General features: G+C 38.5%; 2 protein-coding genes across 3 annotated transcripts in view; one reads left to right on the top strand and one right to left on the bottom strand.

Annotated features, from left to right (window-relative positions):
- Window positions 1-653: 653 nt before the first annotated feature.
- Window positions 654-20418, bottom strand: part of LOC119076592 (rabphilin-3A) — a 47260-nt gene continuing 27495 nt past the window's right edge. The window contains exons 2-9 of the mRNA XM_037183437.1: window positions 4178-4366; window positions 3961-4080; window positions 3511-3562; window positions 3213-3435; window positions 2958-3137; window positions 2536-2891; window positions 2258-2472; window positions 654-2190 (exon numbers count right to left, since the gene is read on the bottom strand). Coding sequence (XP_037039332.1) covers window positions 1887-2190; window positions 2258-2472; window positions 2536-2891; window positions 2958-3137; window positions 3213-3435; window positions 3511-3562; window positions 3961-4080; window positions 4178-4366 — 1639 coding nt within the window. The 3' untranslated portion in view covers window positions 654-1886. The remainder of the gene's footprint in view (window positions 2191-2257; window positions 2473-2535; window positions 2892-2957; window positions 3138-3212; window positions 3436-3510; window positions 3563-3960; window positions 4081-4177; window positions 4367-20418) is intronic.
- On the top strand, window positions 12829-18792 carry LOC119076591. Of its 2 annotated transcripts, XM_037183436.1 has the most exons (8): window positions 12829-12928; window positions 13356-13399; window positions 13486-13779; window positions 13838-16720; window positions 16850-17655; window positions 17762-17870; window positions 17948-18195; window positions 18263-18792. In XM_037183436.1, exons 2-8 carry the CDS (start codon window positions 13361-13363, stop codon window positions 18690-18692), a joined length of 4809 nt encoding a protein of 1602 aa, XP_037039331.1. In that variant the 5' UTR covers window positions 12829-12928; window positions 13356-13360; the 3' UTR covers window positions 18693-18792. The 2 variants fall into 2 exon arrangements, with proteins under 2 accessions (XP_037039331.1, XP_037039330.1); XM_037183435.1 differs by having other exon boundaries at window positions 13838-17655.

Raw genomic sequence — 20418 nt, forward strand, 5'->3', positions numbered from 1 at the left:
TATTCAAAGATTATTTTCTAAATTATTCGAATAGTTCATCGACTTCGAAGCTCGTTTCAATAGTACGTCTTAACACAATTTATATATTAAAAAAGTATCCCAAGTGAAAACTTTTTTGCAAAAGTTTCATAAAATTGAAATTGCACCGAAAACATTGCAACCAAACGTCTTGTTTTCAACGTTTCACGTCCACGTACGTACATGTTTCGGGGCTGAAAACGGTGGTATTGCAGACATTTTCTCGGGTTTTCGGCCCCTTACACGATAAGTTGTATACGCATATGGTGTGGACGGTTTTTTTAGGCACATTCGCTTGTCGCCCTCACTTAGTTTGGGCTACAACTCGTGAAATTGCCTAAGATATACCGTCCACAACTGATGGGTAAATAACTATCGAAATATTTGTGTTTTTCTTTGTGAATGACCTAATGGAAAACATATTTGCGTTTAATCTCTCGCAAACAGACCGCTTCTGTTACGTTCATATTTCTTAATGTTTGATATCGAATCTTGTACTTCTTTAGTTTTGCTGCATCTTTTACCTTATAATAAAACCCAGATCCTAGAGACCTAGATCCTAGAGAACATCATTCATCGTTCACGTATTTGTCAGATAACTTTCAATGTTTGCGGCACAAATGATAACGAATATGTCCATTTTAAAGCATCTTTATATTTCATAACATCAATTCAATTTTATGATTGAGAATACAAAAATATTTTTTTTGTTTAAATTTTACTTTCAATTCTTTTGAGATGATGTGAAGGGAGAGTGATCAACCAAACTTGAAGTGGAAAATCTAAATTACTTTTATAAAAATCATCGTGTTGTAGAAACTACACAAAAAAGAACCCTGTGGCAGTAGCAGTGACAGTGGTAGTGATATGAAGATATGACAATGAGCTGGATTGGGATCAGAGTCGGATATTCCAAAGCCCGTCGCGCGTTAAGTGACAAAAATTTGTAGAGCATTCTGCATGTATTTTCGGGGCAAATAGGGTTATATTGAGTTGGTAATTCATCTAAACTGAGCTGTCGAAAAAAAGCAATTTGAAATTTGACTAATATTGTTAACTTCTAACGGTTTCTCGAGATGCGCCAAAAACATCAAGGAATTTTTCGAAATGGATTTTTTGCTCCTAGAAGTCAATACTTATCCAGACGCATGAAAATATGCCCACTAAATTGTTCGTCCGATTTCGTTAGGCACGTTTTCAAATCTATCGACATGAAAGGTTCGTAGCAGTCCCTTAAGCACAGACTTTCCTGATATTCGACACCAAAAATAGATCAGTGTCTCGGTTGGTCTAATTGATTATTGAGAATGAAGAGCTGAAGAGCTTGCGTGACACAGGGGTGTGAGGAGTCAGAAATTCAATGAAATAGTGTGATGTCATTCATATGCGGTCCCTAATACAAATCATTTAACCGAACCAGGGTGACAATAGTAAGAACACATCGCAATAATGAAATGATGAAGGTGTGTTCGATGGGAACTAGATTGTGGAAGTTTATTGTAAGTGATGTGTATGACATGACGCAGGGCAACTTTTGATTGTTCATGTAACCACACCAACAGTTCACATTAAAAAGCGGAAGGAAATTTTCCTTCAGAATGTAGAGAACAAAACAAAATCTGAAATTTTACTAATCCCAGACAAGCACATACACTGCTACCCAGTCACAGCTTTGGTAAGTGGTTAACTCAACGTCTAACCTTTCACAGACTGCAGTAATATGATCAGTATCGACTCAACTCTTTTAACAAAATGATGACAAATCTGTTACTTCCTTAGTTTTACCATTAATTTTGATATATAAGACGGCACTCAGCCTCCCACTTCATAGTTTATTTTGGTCGTCCGTTTAAAGTTCCGTTTAAATTCTAATGTGAAATCTGATCCCCCGACAAACAATGCCATTGTTCGTGAAAACAATCCGGCATTCGTATACAGTCCTTCCACTGTTTCAGCCGACGTCCTTTGCCGTTGCCACCCAGTGCTAGTGAACCCAAGAAATCGTTACTCTTGCCAATGTCTTTATCCCAAACGGTGAGCAGCAAAATTTGCTTGTCCAAATCGTTCGGTCTCGTCTCGAATGCAAATTCTTCATTGTATATTGGGTTCAGCGTTCGCCATTTGATGGTCGACTTAAATTTCTTATTTTTCTGTGAATCTGGTTTGAGTTGCCTGGGGAAAAATTGCAAAAATTCGAATGTTAGGAAAGGACCCTTAGACGCAAATTTAAGTGTCATACAATTTGATGAACGGATCGGAGAAACCATTCTTGTCCATTGCCATCAAATTGGTACAGCGATCAATTCTAACAACCAGCGATCGGCGCTTCGTATTGTAACACAATGCCAGTAAGATCTGTCCATACTGCCATGGACCAGACATTGCAGCTTCGACACAGTGACTGTCCTCGATATCTAACGGAACAGTCAATCGATGTGGTCCCTGACTGTAAATCTGTGTGTGATAAAGGAACAAAAATTACGACTTTAGCAGTGCCACAGTCACAGGAATGCTTACCGGCTCTAAATTGATTTTGGCTGCTCCTAAGAAATCATGACCATATTGATCATCATCCAATAGCACGACATATAACATACAGCCACCGATTAATTCATCCGGCTCAACACCCAGAAATCGAACTTTCTCATTGAATTCAGGGTTCGTCGTTTTGTGCACTGTTTTCGTGGCGAACCATTTCTTTTGCTTCGATCCATACTCCGTGATGATGTTTATTTTACAAAATGGGTCCGCGTGACCTGACACATCCATGGCAGGCAGATCACGAGCGCGTAACAATGAACAGTCCAATGTATGGTCCGCTTCCGAATAATTAACGGATAGTTCCAGCCAACCCAGACAGGGTTCACGGTAGCCTTACGAATAGATTTCATTTGAAAATTGAAGAAGAAGAAACAAAGAGTGTTCAGTATGGTACTTACAACCCATTCCGTTACTGCTGCTATTTGCTGATGATGTCTCTGACATTGACATGGAACTGGTCACCGACCCTCTTCGTCCATTTCGGATTGTTGTCGATATTGAAGCCGTTTCCCAATCATAATTACTTTGAGTATCAACGGCACTATTTTGGCGATTCACTAACGGATGCTTTCGATTACCTAAGCAGAAACAACAGATTCAAGGCATAGAAAGTATAAAAGAAATGCCCGCAGAACAATTCCAAATCGACTTACCACCGCCCAACGCATTATCATAATTACTATGTCCATTCAACGCCGATGGTGAGTGCTTTTGATCAACTTCGTCGTCCTCCTCAGAACTTGTGTCTGTACATTTAATTCCTAATTTCATCGGTTTCTCTTGTCGTAATCTACAATCCCTTAGCGATTGCCGTGAACCAGACGTTCGTTGTGGTATTTCATACTTTGGTATTCCTTTAAAGAACCATGCTCCGGTCTGGAAATGATGAAACACGTATGGACACGTATTTAGACACGTATGGATATAAAAGCTACGGAAAATTAACTCTACCTTTTTCCACATTTCTCTAGTCTCGGAACATATTTTGCACAGCCAAATCTCTCTGCAACGACGGTAATCAATTGTTCATTAAGAATGGAAATTCATTTCAAAATTGAGTTTTGTGTGTGTAGAGTGTAGGTCTCCTGGTTTTCGTTAATGAAATTTTGATCGAGCTGTTAGCGAAGTGACTAATTTTCACCCGGTTACGAACAGTGTTGGCAACAAATATTGTAATACAACTCGGACGGTTACAATTTACAATGATAATGCGACTATTTGTACTCGGGAGGACCTCACTAATTGAAGTTTTGCCTTTAAAAGGATAGTCACCATGGAAAGTGTGGCTATCAGTTTCAGTGATGACGGGACATAACGTTCCGATAACCTGTCCCAGCTTGTATCTGCTGTTAATTCGATCAAAATTTCATTTCTCAATGATGGGTGCAATGACTAAATTACCTAGTTCCTGTTGTATCCCTAGAGTGCAACTCTATGGAACATTTCGAACAAACCGGCTTCTGGCAATCTTCGCATATTAATTTCGATGGACCTAACAATCCAAAAGATTGGCCGCACAGCCTACACGGGAGAAAAAGATCGAAATAAGAACTGAAAACTAACTTCAGCTTAAAGGTGTTGACGTAGCCATGGTTCTTGTTCTTTTTTAAGTACCAACCTACAATATCGTGGACCGCACTCGGCAGCCCTTTGTTTGATTTTTTCCACTCGTTCCACTAACCGTCCGACTCGTTGACGTTCGGCAGTTTCCAATTGTTCATTTCGTTGAATGACTTCCAGAATTGCCATCTTTTCTTCCGGCTGTAACGTGCCAGAAGGTTTACCCGAACTCCAACCGGTGTGTAATCTGAATGCGATACAAAAAGCAGACGTTAGCGATAAAGTGTTAGTACATCTCTTGTAAATTGAGTTTGTGAATGTTTTAAATGATGTGGTAACTGGGTGGTTGTGTTTTAATGCGTAGACATTTTAACTGCGTTGGAATTACATCATTAAATTGGAAAAGAAGAAAATAGAGAATATATTGGCATCTGGATGTATAGAAATTCTAATTTATTTCCATGGGAAAGGGGGAAGCACCACTAACCACACAATCTCAACGGAAACAAATTTAGAAAAAAAGAGAAAAGTTACATGATTTATACACCATCAGCATTCTAATAAGCAAATTGTAAGGTATGTTTAAAACAGAAAGAACGAATGGTTGAGTATCTAAACTTGAATTATTTCTTAGAAAAAGAAATAAATTTCTTGGAACAAGAAAACTGTGGCAGACGTGAGCTAGCAATGTTATAAATGTAATGCCAGGGGAAAACTTTTCGAATCAATATTGTGACTCAAAAAATGTAACACAAACACTGCTACTAGACCTGGAGCCCACGACACTTTGAGTCCCTCATAAGGCCAGGCCACGGCTTGAAACCTATGCCATTTTGCTATATTACACCCACCTGGCCAAAAAATGAAGATTCTGTCCACTAAAATTCCAGAGCACAGAGTGTTCACATTCTGTTTACAAAGGAAATTCAGGTGTACAGAGTGTTCACATTCTGTGTACACAACTCAAAATGTGCACAGAAACCAAGAACATGTGAACAAATGATACACAGTTCGAGTACAGATGTGAACTATTTTGAGCACGAACTGTGAATTTTTCACATTTTGTTAATATTTTGTGAACAGAAGTCGATTCTAATTTATCGTTTTACCCGAAGGGATTGTGCACAATACGAAAAACATTTGTTCTACGACTTTTAGATTTGGGTCCTAGTACCTAACGAGGCAGGACCTAGTGTGTATATTGGCCATCTAACATCGTAGAAAATCCAAATTGGTGCTAAAATGAAGGTATTGGTGCCAAATGGCGAATGAAATCTTAAAATTCAAATTTTATTGAAAGGCCTGTCGTACCAGATAAGTTCAAATTTCGCCTCAAAGTGTCGTGGGCTCCAGATCTATACACCTTTTACACCCCTTTAAAGAGGAAGCAAGTAAATTGAATCCATTGTAGCATTCTCTGAGTAAATCATTTTTTTGACTATCATTTCAACTTCCAGTTTTACCGAGTCAGCTATTGGTGTTATATTTATACGTTCACTTTCAGCAACGGACCATTGTAAATACTACGTCACTCAGGACGTTTTTGTTTTGACTTGTACGTCCCTCGCCTTCGGCTCGACAAGACTCTAATCGAGTACGGCAAATGTCATCAGGTAATGAATCATTTCCGCACTTTGCATCCTGCAATAGTTATTTTTTCAACTCGGTTAAACCTAGTATGACAATCGAGTGCCTAAAAAAGCATTTATCACCGAATTGCACAATAGTTTACACCAACACTCTCTCCAGCAGTTTTCTGAAAATGTAGAATTAGACGGCAAAACAAGTTTGAGGAACTCTACTTCTTTATTAGGCTTATAAAACAAAGTATCTTCAACAACTTAATAATTGTAGTTTGTTTGCTATAGAGAGTATTGGATAATTGCTTTTTTAAACACTAGATGTGTAAGTTGTCACTCACAGCCGCAGTCGAAAAAAATCATTTATCTCCAAAGCACTTCAAGCAAAAGTGCTTCGAGAGGCAGCTGCCAAATAGAGTATTTTTGTGTTGCATGAAAAATGTTTCCAAATTTGATTACAGTGCCAAAATTTGCTTACACTGTCCAGTTTCAGCGCTCTATTTAGAGTACCATTCATCCTTGAAGTGCGTTGCCTAGTTGCATGCCGCGTTTTTCTTAATAAACGCAACGAAAGTTTCACTTCTAATCACTGATTGCTTCTGCAGACCAACGAATGCAATTTTTAGTTAATGACTTAAAGTCGAGCTTAAGGTCTTGTAATGAATCACACGTTCAAAAGAAAATACGTGTCCAGTTTAATGTGAAAAGTCATTTAACCTTCTCTTCAGTTATTTTAACGAAAACGTATAAAATCGACAACAAATAAAATCACTAAAAGACCCTGACATAAAGAAATTATGAAACATAATATTATCCCTGTGTACTGCACAGTACATTATACTGTATGGCATTCGTTCAACAATGCACTCCCCTTCAATCCATATTACAATCTTAACTACCTACCCCGTGATTTAATTAAATTTCAATAGTTAAACGTGAATGAAGGCAAATTCAAACATCATAATGAATGAATCCAGTGTAATATCAAAGTTGTGCGAACAAAGGTTTTATCGGTGTGCATGTATTATATCTTGTTAAGAGACCATTCAGCCGAAAAAGGAGATTATTAAACGTAAGCAGATTAAACACAGTAATGAAAGGGAATACGAACTGGAACATGAGTCCACAGTCCACACATGAACTTCCATTGAATTTCGTTAACACACGTATTGAATTTCTGGATTTAAAATCAAAATTCTATTAACCCAAATCAGGACTTATGCTGTGGCTGTTTTCAGTTGTGTATGGGATAGTAAAGTAAAAGAAAAATCCGTACTTCCTCCTGTCTAATTGGAATATGATGGGACTGAATGACATGCATATTGATACATCCGGTAGGTGGATTGAATGGACAAGTATTGAGAAGGAAGTGTATTGAAAACCGTACTATCTCTTTACACAGTACAAACATCTATGTATTGTGTAAACATACAAAACCTTCTCTATATTAAATTATGTCATTTAATATATGACGTTGCTTTTGAGGCAATAGTACAAACTTGACAAATCCTTCAAAATATACTCAAATTCTAGAACTGAGAGCATAGTATATCAATTAAAGTGGTGGAATTGAGGAACTAACATAATGTAACCTCAACAATCCCAAAAGTCCAGAAGGGAACTCAACAAAACTCTAGAAATCCTTCATAACACTTACGTTCTAGAACAGGGAGCACGTTTCCGTGTAAATCTGAAACTCGGTTACGTCTTGAGTTACTAAAATTAACACAAAATACAACTTTAAGTCGATTGTCATGGAAAAACATGTAATTGCTTATTCTAAATAATAATTTCGATGTATTTTCACATGAAGAACATGTGGTGACTTCACTGTTAGGGACATATCTCCTGAATGTAGCTCTTTAAATTCTCTATAAACCTTTCGAAGACAGTTCTTGCGAATTTACAGTCTTTTTATCGGTTTCAGGAATTTTCCTTTGAGAAAATAATATTTTTCGACTTTGACCAATTTTTTTCGCCATTTTGGATTCAAACTTTTCTCTATAATTTAACCTTTGGAAGTGGATTGATATATCTTCTCGTTTACGAATGAAAAATCATAGAAAAAAGGTGACATAACGGCCGCTCACCGGAGAACCATTGAGCTGCCGTCTTGGCGTCAGATCAATTTAGAATCAGGAATCTATACGGAACAACCTACAATCATCGTCAGAACGATTTTGTAAGATGCACGAATTGTTGCCTAAGCAGGTCCACTAATAGACGTGTCTTTCAATAAATACAATCATTACAATGTAACTTCAATTGGTTTTTGACTAAAAATGTGATTAAATTTGTTCTGAGAGTAGATCCATAAATATTTGTGAACACACCTATTTTCGTAGACCGTTGTATTTCGTTCGTAGATGGTTGACTCTTATGTCAAGTAATTGCTAGGATCAACAATTACAATTACTCGTGTGCTTTCTACATAATCAACACACGAATGTACTTTTAAGTTTCAAAAAAATCGAAACAAAGAAACCACCTTTTTTAGTATTCATTGCCAAAAGACCAGCCAAAAATGACTATTCATCTGTTATCTATAACGGCGACAAAAATAACGACCAACTTTGGGTAATATGGTCCTTTAAATAGTAAAATGCATGTTAAAAAAATGTAAGTTTGAAATCAACAGATTAAAAAGATTTTGATCGATGGAATTAATAGACCCGATAATAATACTGGTCATATGCTTCCCGTCTGTGACAGATTAATGTTGAGTTTCTTGATCAATTAAAAAATGAGACAATTGGGTCTACACTCAACAGAACTGCACTCAAAATATTTTATGTTCCGTACAAGGTTGTTAGCCAGGCATGTTCATTGTTCAATTTCGTCCAAAAGTTGTGGTTTTGAGTTTCTTGAACGGCTGTCATCTGCTATCGACAACGTCAGCAATAATAAACGATAAGGATCGACAAATGAGGTCTTATATAGCAAAAATCGTGGTTAAAACAAATGAAGCAAAAGATTTCTGAAATCAATCTTTGAAAATCTTCGATCAAATGAAGTAATAGATCAGATAGTAAAACTGTAAATATGCTTGCCGTCTTAAAGCTATTTTTGGTTCTATGCAAAGCCGTTAAATTATGTAAATTAACTAAAAAATGCTTTTTGATAGAAAATAGAAATCATCCACGTGTGATACAGCCTTTCAAATTCACAGCTACCTAGAAACAGTTTTCAAAGCTTCCCGGAGGTAAAAAAAAACGAAAAATCGATCAAATTAAAAATTTTCCAATCGAAATATTTCCCTTTTCGTTATAACCACAAACGGAAATGGAAACCGGGTGGCCGGATACTTCGTCGATTCCATGTGATCAATTGTTTGTGTGCAATGTGCGTGCCATCATGTACCCGAACGATTCAAAGCTTCGAACAGAATATAATCGTCAATCATCGATATAATATAGGCTAGATAAGTAATGTCAACGCACTGTTTAGCACCGAAGCTGACTTTGCCGTCACTCTGACTTTGCCGTCACTCAAATAGAGGACTGAAACGATCAAAGTTGGCTTTTATTTTTCATACAATGGCTATCAAAAAATTTTAACAAAATAGTCAACAGGCAGGGCGGCATGTGATTTTTCTTCAGAAAATAGTAAAAAAGTGATCAAATTTACCGAAAATAGTTGGTTTTCTCACTATGAATTGATTTACTAAAAGTGACCAAATAGTGAGAAAAACCAACTCTAAATCGCCATTTTATACTAAGAAAAAGTAAAGTAACAACCTTAGCGCTTGTTGGCAACGTGCGGAAGGTTTAAAAATCTTGGAAAAGGAGCACGAAATTCGATTTTTTTTTCATAATGTCATTGCAAAATTACCATTAAGGCTGCTAGTGGTATTATTGGTATCGAAACACTACTCTACTTGACGTGTAAAATCCTCTATTACCCGGCTAGGTGCTTTGGACAAAAACTTTTACTGTATGACAAAGTGATTGGGACATCTGAAAATAATAAGAACCGTAGTTTTGGCGGTTGGAAGGCCCTAAGAACTTATTGTTATCTGATTACTTGTTTTTGTCCCTTATAAACTGAAAGGACTCAAAATGAAATATTATTTTTACAAACGTTTTTTAGAGCAAAAGAACTCCATCTGATATATTTAAGAAATAACGGCACATGTTTAAACAGACTCTGTTATTAAATCGTGGATATCTGCAGGGCTTACTTTAGAGAATTTTAATTCTGAAAATTCCGAAAATTCTGAAAAAATTCCGAAAAAGTTCAGAAAAATTCTGAAATAATTTTTCGGGATTTTTCAGAACTTTTTCGGAACTTTTTCAGAATTTTCAGAATGAAAATTCTCTAAAGTAAGCCCTGTATCTGAATGTACCATAAAGGAAGGTGATTAAAAATTTAGAATTGTTTATACTTTTAGGAAAAATAAAATACCGGAGTTATTTCCCGTTTACCTCATCGATGAAGGAAACTGGCTGAGCGATTGCTAACATTGTTTACCTTTGCTTGATTCAAGTAGTACATTACTTACCAATGTAACTAATGCTGGATAATGCTAATTTTGGCGATCGACTTGTAGTCCAGGTTGGTAAACACACAAGAATTGCCATTTCCATCATTTGTTCCATTACCAAGTAAGATATTTTACTCAAAAACTTGAGGTTAAGTTTTGCCACAATGAAATAAAGTTAACTTTAAATGTCTTTTTCGTTAAATACTAACAATTGAATTTATTTCGAAAAATCGCATCAGCTGAGGGTTTTCCAGGAGATGACTTTCTCCATTCCAGCACATTCACCCTATTTTTGGACCTTGCCAATACAAAAACTTAAACTAATTTGAATTTTTAATTCCAGTGCGTTCTATTCAGGGGCGGATCCAGGTTTTGCTCTGACCCAGGCGGATAGAAGACAAACAAATTTCTGATGCGGACGGTTTTCGTGTAAAAAATTTTTTCTTTGCAAAAATCAATTTCTGACCCCCGGCGACCGCCTCGACCGCACATAGATGGATCCGCCCCTGGTTCTATTACTGCATAGGGAACTGAAATACATTTCAACTGAACTTTTACAGGCAAACTTTTGAGCTGTTTTCGTCTATAGATACGATATTTTCATAGGCGAAACTACATCTTAACATTTTTGTTCGTCAATTCTTTTATTGATTGAATGTCGTATAGGGACCTCTAGATTGCGTGCAGAATGAAACCTTTGCAGAAGCATCTGTAGGATACTGGTTTCTGTTCAACTAAAAAAAATTCTCTGCGAATTTTAGATTCACATGGGATAAGTGGACTACTGTGGTTTCGTGTACGTCTTAAAAATGTAATAAATATTAAAATGAAATAAGAAATTGTTCCGATTTTTCAATATTTCTTTCAAAATAGTTGGAAATAGTGATAAAAGTAAAAAAATCAGGAAAAAGTAGGTCACTATCGCTTCTTTTAAAAACAGTCGGAATTAGTGAGAAAAGTAAGTCACATGCCGCCCTGAACAGGTGTGTTTTTGGCCTTCTAATTGAGTTATGTCAAAGTCAGCTTCGGTGCTTGACAGTGCTTTGGTAATGTCAAAGCAACTTTATGCGGAAAGATCACATGGATGTATGTGTAACGTAACTTGAGAAAGCGCGCGAAATAATGTCATACAAATATTTGAAAATAATTGAAATTCTGCATTTCTCAATTTCCTTTTTATCTTCGTTTTGTGTTGTGATTCATATTTTTTGCACTTGTATGTGTGCTATATTTCCGAAATTTCGTTCTTCGTGTCTCATTATCTACAGTATATTATATCGATGTCGTCAATCGAGAAAGTAAGCAGAACAATCAGAACAATGCTGGTGAACATGACGAGACGGTATGTGTGCGCGGGAGACAGTCATTCGGTGTACAACACACACGGCTCCGCAGATCCTTTGGTTGGACTCTGTATAATTTGCAAGTTAATTCACGCAGTAAGTGTGCCTAAAATTTGAATTAAATTTTAAGTGAACGATTCGATGAAAAAGTGAACCAAAAAATACGTTTCAACGCTTCCTTGTATGAAAATGACGCTACGTTAGAAAGACCTAGGCACCTTCCATTTTGAATAAAAAGATACAAACACACAAAAACAACAGAAAGAAATTATTGCATAAGAAAAAACTCGAACGATTTTTTTTTCACAGATTTAAAATTAGTCAATGAATTAAAAAGATTTTTTTTTAAATAAATAATCGGGAAGTTTTTCAAGTTTCTTTGCTCCCTGGAAATCCGGGAAGAAAATTGGTTTTTCCACCAGCGATCTACATTCTACAGAGTGTTATGATGTGAGTGAGAAGACCGAAGACCAGTTTATTATAGACTGTTATGATCAGAGCGAGAAAACCGAAGATTAGTTATTATAACTTGCCTTGGGTACTTGTCAAAGTATTTACTTCTCTTTCAACGTGGTACGTTCTCGCTCTTAACGTACGGTACGTTAAGAGCGAGAGGACCAAAGACCAGTTAATTGTAGCTTGTCTTGGGGTACTTGTCAAAATATCTCTTTCTCTTTCATCATAACACTATACCTTGCCTTGGGGTAAATGTCAAAGTATTTCTTTCTTTTTCATCATAATCATCATAATACTCTACACTTCATTCTTAAGGGAGCGTACAGAAATTCTATTTTTTCGTCGCCCAGTCAACGCGCCGAGTTAATGAAAGTGAATTTTGACAACAGCCGTTGGAATATAAACAAAATTTGATTAATTGTTTTTCACTATTTAAACACAATGTCATCACCTGAAAAATAATTGTTTTTCATCAATACGAAAATCGATTATTTTTTTTACATCAGAAATGTCAAGTTTTACTGACAAGTTAACTCTTCACGGACAAAATCGGCCGTGGAGAATCTAACCTTACAGTTAACTTTGACAGTATTGAGCGACAAAAGTTCAAGGCTGTATACTGTTGTGGTATACAGCCTTGCAAAAGTTAACGTGATTGAACGAAATACAATTCTTGTACGAGCTCTAAGATGAGAAAATCTCACTTAAGCAACACACGACCGTACTTTTCAGTTTCAAAACATTTTCGATTGGGAATTTTTTTTTAACATTTTCGATTGGGAAGTTTTTTACACTTTATTGCTGTTGGTAATGTTGGTACGAGTGTTTGTCACAATCAAAATAAAAAACGACCTTTACGAATACGAAAAACGACCGTCTCAGTGAATAACTGTATTTACCATCAGTTTTAGTAAAAATATTTTAGCAAGTGGATCATAAATTATTAGGTAAGTTGAATTTCATCTAGAAATCGTTTCAATGCGGGATATTGTCCACTTCGAAACGGTTTTATGTTGCGTACGAGGCAAATTCATTGTTCAATTTAGCCAAAAAATTGTAACGGAAGTTACTTTAAAAATATTAGTTGATTTGATCGACATTCGATAGGACTGCACTTAAAACCATTTTCGGTTCTGTGCAAAGCCCTACACACCCAGACTTAATTCTAACAGTTAAGGTCCAAAATTTCGATTGACGACGACTGAAAATTAAAGTCCACGACAGTTTGTTCAATATAGAAACGCATGAACTCCGGTCACAATCGATCTTTTGTATTTAGCGAGGTGCATGTAAGACTCGTGAAGGATTTTTCCCGCCCATTCTTTTGTTCTCTTCCGCTCCAATAAAAAAAAAATCCATTTTGAATCTTCGCAGGTAGCATGAATTTCGCTGGTGCAAAAGAAAACATTCAACCACTGGTAAGTGATCCGACATTATTCATTTTCGTACTTTAGTGCTAAGTACGTACCATGTTTTATCGCGATATTTCTGTCGTCTATTACAGCTAGCTGGACGAAATGTCGAACAACTCGAAGTGGCTTTGAATGCCGAATCGCAGCATGAGTGTCAGGAGGAACTGCTGGAGCAACGTAAACAATTCGAGCTGGCAATTGCAAATTACAGCGGTGAGGATCCGTTAGAATTGTGGTTCGACTACATTGGTTGGGTGGAGCAAAGCTATCCGAAAAGTGGAAAGGCAGCGGCTCTAGATGATTTGCTGAAGAAGTCTCTGTCGAAATTTGAGAAGGATTCTCGATACGCACAAGATTCTCGATTCATTCGACTCTTCATCAAATACGTAAGTATGCCGACCCAGACACCCATACTAATAATCACAAAATAACGACTGTTTACAGATCGACAGCAAAGACAATCCGCATCTCTATTACACCAAGTTGTACAACAGTGGCGTGGGAACCATGGTTGCCGATTTGTACATCGCTTGGGCGCACTATTTCGACGTTCTTGATGAATTCGATCAAGCCAAAGCGGTCTACCAAAAAGGTTTGGATGCCCGAGCCGCTCCGATCGACCATTTAAAGCAAGTGTACGAAAGGTTCCAATTTTCTGTTGGTCAACGCGTCATCCGCAAGGAGGAGTACCGGCAAGAATTTCTTTCCACAATGGAAGCCCAACGAAATGCGTTCACCTCGTTGCGAAGTCTCAAGCGATCGAAAGTAGGAAGCATACGCACTGGCAGCGCTGTCAAGAGTCTGGAGCCCGGTCGAGTCCGGCAAAATCAGTCACTATCGTCTTCGTCATCATCGAATGTACCGTTGAAGGTTTACGATGGAGCGAGCGTAACAACATCGAAACCGTTACCCCAACCGTATCGATCGGTGGTGGAGGAGATCGAAAATAGTATGGTGGAGAATAAAATTGAACCTGGGCCGTGGTCGAAGGCGTCAAGCAGGAAGAGTGTCTTCCACAACGTACATGGAAATTCCGCATTAAAATTTGCCATACTCGAGGATGACCTTGAACAGCCGCCAATCAAATTAGCACCTTTGCCGCCAGACAATGGAAATTTGGCGATAAATCTGCCGAAAAACTTCGTTCGAAAAAACGATCCCCAAACGCCATTCGAGTTGGCTGCGTATGTGGAAGAGGTTGTCGATTTGCATACGATCCCGGCATACCCCAAATTCTATCTTCAACCGAACGCAAAGATTTGCTTTCAACCCGAAGAGCTTCGTCACTATAAGCGTCTCAAGGCCAAAAACATTTCCAACGAGTTCACCGAACATCGAGATATTTATTGGGGGGTCGGCAGCACGCTACCAGCGCGTTTCCTTCCGAATTTTCCGCGACAGAACAAACCACAAACGGAAATGGAAACCGAGTGGCCGGATATTTCGTTGATTCCGTGCGATCAAGTGTTTGTGTGCAATCTACGTGCCATGTACCCGAAGGATTCAAAGCTTGAAGTACCATTCGAACAGAACATAATCGCCAATCGAGAAAGTAAGAAGAACAATCAGAACAATGCCGGTGAAATGGACGAGACGGTATGTGTGCGTGGGAGACAGTCATTCGGTGTACAACACACACGGCGCTCGATAGTCAGTGGTGGACGAAAGTCGATAATGCCTGTGGCTAGTGATAGAGACGTCAGTATTCGTAGATTTCCGTCGACCGACGATTCCAGTAGCGATATGGACTTAACCACCGATGATATTGATGAGGTCATTAATCGCAAAGAGAAAGTGTCGGCAAATGCTTTGATTGCCACAGTGGACGAGTTTCTGAAACCGGCACCGAAACCTCAAACAGCTTTGCCCAATAGAGATGGTGAATTCAAGAAGCCCCTGGAACCACCGAAAACTACTCAATGGTCAGTCTTCACTGACGACGAACCAAGCACGATGCAAACGCCTGAACAAATGGCCACTAAGACGGTACAATCACCGGCAATATTTTCCAGCAAAAGTTCTGGCAGCGGTGCAGACAAATCATCCAAAGAAACATTTGCTGTACCTCAAGTACCAGTAGCTCGAACGGCCGCCGAAAAACGAACAACCGAATCGGTTACCATGAAGCATACTGATATACCTACGGCAAGTACAAGTTCAGTTCAAGCATCGTATCCCATTGGTCCACAGACTGGCGCTGTAAGAAAATCGATTCTTCGGAAAAGTACGATCTCAGAGCACGCAATTGAAAGTTCCTCCATTGGCAGCAGCAATGATAATGCAGACAAGTTACCGCCACCTGACTTGGACTACAGTCTTTGCACCCAAGCGTTTAATGTTAATTTGGCGGAACAAATGGCTAGCACCCCAGTTGCGATTCGGAGAAAAGAACCGCTAGCCGAACAGATTCGTTCATCACACGATGTTCAACCAACTCATCCGTTAAAGCTCTCAACCATCATGGAAACCACTGAAGGGTCTGCCAGCGCAGCAAGCACTAAATCTTCAACTCAATTTTCGTCGCCAGAAGATGAAGACTTGTCGAAGCGATCGAATGTTACGAATCGTACGAAATTGGCTGGTACTACTGTTTGTCCAGATGACGAGGCAACCAATTATTCAAAGTCAGAACCGAATCACGAATTAAGTAACAATGGTGCTGGTCTGACAAATTATTCGTGCAATGTTGAACACACCATGCCAGCTATTCAATTGTCGCTTTTGCCCGGGGACTATCTTTTGCCAAACACTGCTCCGTCGGTTCAGTTTAAAAGTGAAGTCGCAACTGTAGCAAAAGAAGAGCCAACCAAAAATTATCCTTTTCCGATATTTGAAGATACGCAAACGACAACTACAATTGCTGCGAATGTGTCGTCTGAACCAAATGCAGCGCGAAATTCTGGTCATTCGGGTGATGGTCAATTCAACGAGACATCTATGTGGATCAAAGATGAGCCGAAAAGCTTCACGTTGAATAATATTTCTGCTGCGGAGGAATCCTTCGCTCTTCCAATGGTTGTTCCAAGAGATTCTTTTGCACCACTACTCGGGACGACTGTCTCTGAAACTTCCAATAATTTCGCAGAGTTTGCGCATCAGAGTAAAGCTACGGCCGAAGAATCTTTTACTCTTCCGAATCGTCAACGAAAATCGATGGCACCACTAGTTGGGACGACTGTTGGTGAAACTTCCAATAAGTTCGCAGAGTTTGCTCATCAGAGCAAAGCTGGTGCACAGGCGGATATTTCTACGGCCGAAGAATCTTTTGATCTTCCCAATCGTCAACGAAAATCGATGGCACCACTAGTTGGGACGACTGTCAGTGAAACTACCAATAAGTTCGCAGAATTTGCTCATAAGAGTGAAGCTGGTGCACAGACTGATAGTTCTACGGCCGAAGAATCTTTTACTCTTCCGAATCGTCAACGAAAATCGATGGCACCACTACTCGTGATGACTTCCAATAATTTCGCAGAGTTTGCGCATCAGAGCAAAGCTGGTGCACAGATTGATAGTTCTACGGCCGGTGAATCTTTTGCTCTTGCGAATGAGAGTCACACTAACACACTCCATCAGATCAAAGATGAGCTACAAACTGATACGTCTACAACTGAGCAATCGTTTGCTCTTCCAAACGCTCAACAAACTGTACCTGAAATGAGTGGTCTGAACGGGACATTCGAACTCGATAGCTCTGATTCAGAAGAAGAAATTATTGAGGTTCCGGATGACACTTTAATGGAGGATGTACCGAAGATTGTGGACGTGCAATCGCTAGCTAACCGGAACAACTTTACTGCAAATCGCTTCGAAACAAGCACGCGACTGAGCATTTCGATTACAGAAGAAGAAATGGCAGTCCACATGAACTTGAAAAACGCCAATGGAGACGCGGAAATGTGCGACCAAAGCATTTACTTCAAGCAAAATTCAGTTTTGGTGCAGCCGCCATGGATTGAAAATGAAGCTAAATTGGATTCGACCGACAGGAACGCTTACCAGCACGAGGAAGTGAATCTGGAAGAATCTCGAATTGTCATTGATACGAAATTAGCCGAAGTGTTAGTCGATCCTTTCAATGAAGTGTTGAGAGGTGCAATATTGGCGGATATTCAATTTATGGAGTTTCTCAAGAAGAATGCGGCATGTGACCTGATTTCTACAGTGCCCACAGTGGCCGTCAAACGGTCCATTACGTTCAAGGACACTCATTTCGACGTTTTGAAAAGTATTGGACACGGTGCTTACGGACGCGTGTACAAGTAAGTCGATTCTAGTGTTTCTTTCTCGTTTGAACCAATTTTAAAATCCTTTTACACCGTGTGAAGACCGCCACAACAATGACATTTTCTTTAAATTTATTTTCAGCGTCAAGTGCCAGAAGGATGGATCTACGTATGCAGTCAAAAAGGAGATGCCGGCCAATTTGTGGGAGTATTACATTTTGAGGGAGGTGCACAGTCGTGTTGTGGGAAATGTAAGTTCGCTATTCCCGTTGCCTGTGTCGATGATCTATGAGAACTCGTCGACTGATCTCTCTTTTTGTTTTTTCAGTTGTCCGGGTACATGCAGATCGATATGGCTATTATCGCCAACGATGGCAGCCTATTGTTTTCGCAATACTCGCAATATGGCACTCTATTGGACGTTTGCAATCGCGTGTTCACTTCGATCAATTCTAATATCAACGAATCGATCGTATTCATCTTGGCCTATCAGATGCTGGACCTTGTCGATCGTCTGCACAAGGCTGGCATTCTTCATTTGGACTTGAAACCGGACAATTTTCTTGTGATGAAACCGTAAGATCGACATAGCTGGACAAATCAGATCGAAAAGAGAATTTAATTTTGACCTTCGTTTCACTAGAATGTCCACAGATCACCGGGACCTGTTCATCCAACTAATCGACTTTGGCAACGCAGTCGATTTGCAACAGTATCCACCGGGACAGCAGTTTAACGCGGCCCTCGAAACCAAGCATTTCGTATGTCTGGAGATGCTGGAGCACCGACCGTGGATCTTTCAGCCGGATTTGTATTGTTTGGCGGCAACCATACACTCGGTGCTATTCGGGCGGTACTTAGAAGTTAAGAAATTGAAACAGAATTACTGTGCCGACGTGAAGATTCCGCGGTACTTCCACGCTGTGTGGAGGCGATTTTTCCAAGAATTAATTCACATACCCGGCGGCACATCGCCAAATTTGAAGATATTGATGGGATGCTTTGATAAAGTTATTGTTGAGGACAGAGATCTTAAACAGAAAATTGCAAGATTTAATCAATTTATTGTTTGAAGGATGGGCTGTGCATGAAGTCATCGTTGTTAGTATGAAAAACATTTTTAATTCAATTAGTAGAGCCACCAAAATAAAGACTGTAAATGGAACATAAAAATTATTGTTTTTTTTTCATGCAGACAGGCATCGAGAATGGAACGCAAGTTTTCCGAAAAAAATCGAGAACTCTTCGGCTTATGCGGCTCACATTGAAAGTAGCTCTTAACATTGCAAATTGCAGGTCTAAGATTAGATATTCAACGACAGGACTCTGAGGGAACAGTACTACAAGACCATAATTCAAAACTATCATTAGGAAATCGATTTGCTGAGATTTAAAAAAAAAATTTCTAAGATTTTCCATCATTTTTATAAGGAAATTTTGGAAACTTTAGCAATTGTCGCCCATCTTTACACGCAAATGTATGTACGCTTTTGTCGATACCGCCAACTCCCCTGATCATTTTTCTAGAACAGTATTTTTTACGTTTGAAGGATTTTTGAGTAGAGCATTTTTACGAGGGTGAAGCAGCTTCGGAAAGAAGTCCATGGCCCAGTGCCGAAAAAAGTCAAAAATTTATTTGGAAAGTCACAAAATCATCCGAAAAATCAAGCAAGTCACGGAAAGTACCGGAAACTCACAGAAAGTCACTAAAGATCACAAAAAGTTACAAAATTAGCAAACAATGATGTCACGGAAAGTCAAGAAATAGCAACGAAGTCATGACAATCTGGCGATATCCGGAAAATCTCAGAAAAGTTCACGGGGATCAAAAGAAAACGTCACGTAAAGTCATGAAAAGTCAAAGTCGTTGCCGTTTTTCGAAGTGGTCGAAGTGTAAGAGATTTTCTAAACATTTTCCAATGGGATGATCTTGGTCATAATATGTTGAGAACAGTCCAAACCAAAGTTTATTTTAATACGGTGGCAGAAATATAAGAATCTACATTTCCATCAATTACAATCCAATCGACGCTATTCATTCCTCATGCGATTTACACGTTATAACACATATTTGTAATACACATTGGTAATGCATGTGGAATGAAAAGCGTCGATTCGATTGTAATTGTTACTTCTCATAATTCCGAGACTACATAACACTAAATTTCAAGAAAAATTTTTTTTGAGAATTTTAGGACCTTTTAAAGTTTCAAGTTTCGAATTGTGATTATTTGTCAGTAATTTTGGTAATTTTGTCAGATACTAATTACCAATAATAGGCCCAGACATTGAAGTTAAAATTTCAAACTGAAAATGCAAATTTCATGAAGAATTCGAAGCGAGACAACCCGAGTCAAGAATTTTTGATAATTTTGACAAGCTTCTTTGTCGCACTAAGTGAATGTTTTTACTTTTGAAATAAGTTCTACTAAAAGAGGCTGCACTCAGCTTTCCAACGATACCTCACATGCCACTTTCAGAATTAGGGTCACTTTCCTTGGTATAAGTAGCCCCAAACATTTAAGTTCCTTCTGAAAGTGAAAATTTTGCAGTTTGTAGTGGCTCTACGTCATAATTGGAAACAAAATAATGCAACGTTTTCCAAGTTTTGAGCATTGAGAGGTTTGCATTAAGGATCATTCATTAAAAGTATGGCTGGCATATGCAATTGTCATGAAAATTGTAGAATTTTTTTTGTTCACATTCGTGTTGGAACAATTACGTCGATGAAAATCCGTGGTATACATAAAATGCCTAAGGCTAAAGGCACAAGTCTAGTTTTTCTCATATAAGTCGTGC

This window comes from Bradysia coprophila, unplaced genomic scaffold (genome assembly GCF_014529535.1).
Source record: "Bradysia coprophila strain Holo2 unplaced genomic scaffold, BU_Bcop_v1 contig_232, whole genome shotgun sequence".
Taxonomy (NCBI): domain Eukaryota; kingdom Metazoa; phylum Arthropoda; class Insecta; order Diptera; family Sciaridae; genus Bradysia; species Bradysia coprophila.

What these genes read in the sequence shown, in the direction of transcription:
- LOC119076591 (XM_037183435.1), top strand. Translation starts at nt 13,361, where the DNA reads ATGAATTTCGCTGGTGCAAAAGAAAACATTCAACCACTG. An exon ending in GCTTACGGACGCGTGTACAA is followed by an intron (nt 17,656 to 17,761) that starts GTAAGTCGATTC and finishes ATTTATTTTCAG; the next exon opens with CGTCAAGTGCCAGAAGGATG. An exon ending in ACAGTCGTGTTGTGGGAAAT is followed by an intron (nt 17,871 to 17,947) that starts GTAAGTTCGCTA and finishes TTGTTTTTTCAG; the next exon opens with TTGTCCGGGTACATGCAGAT.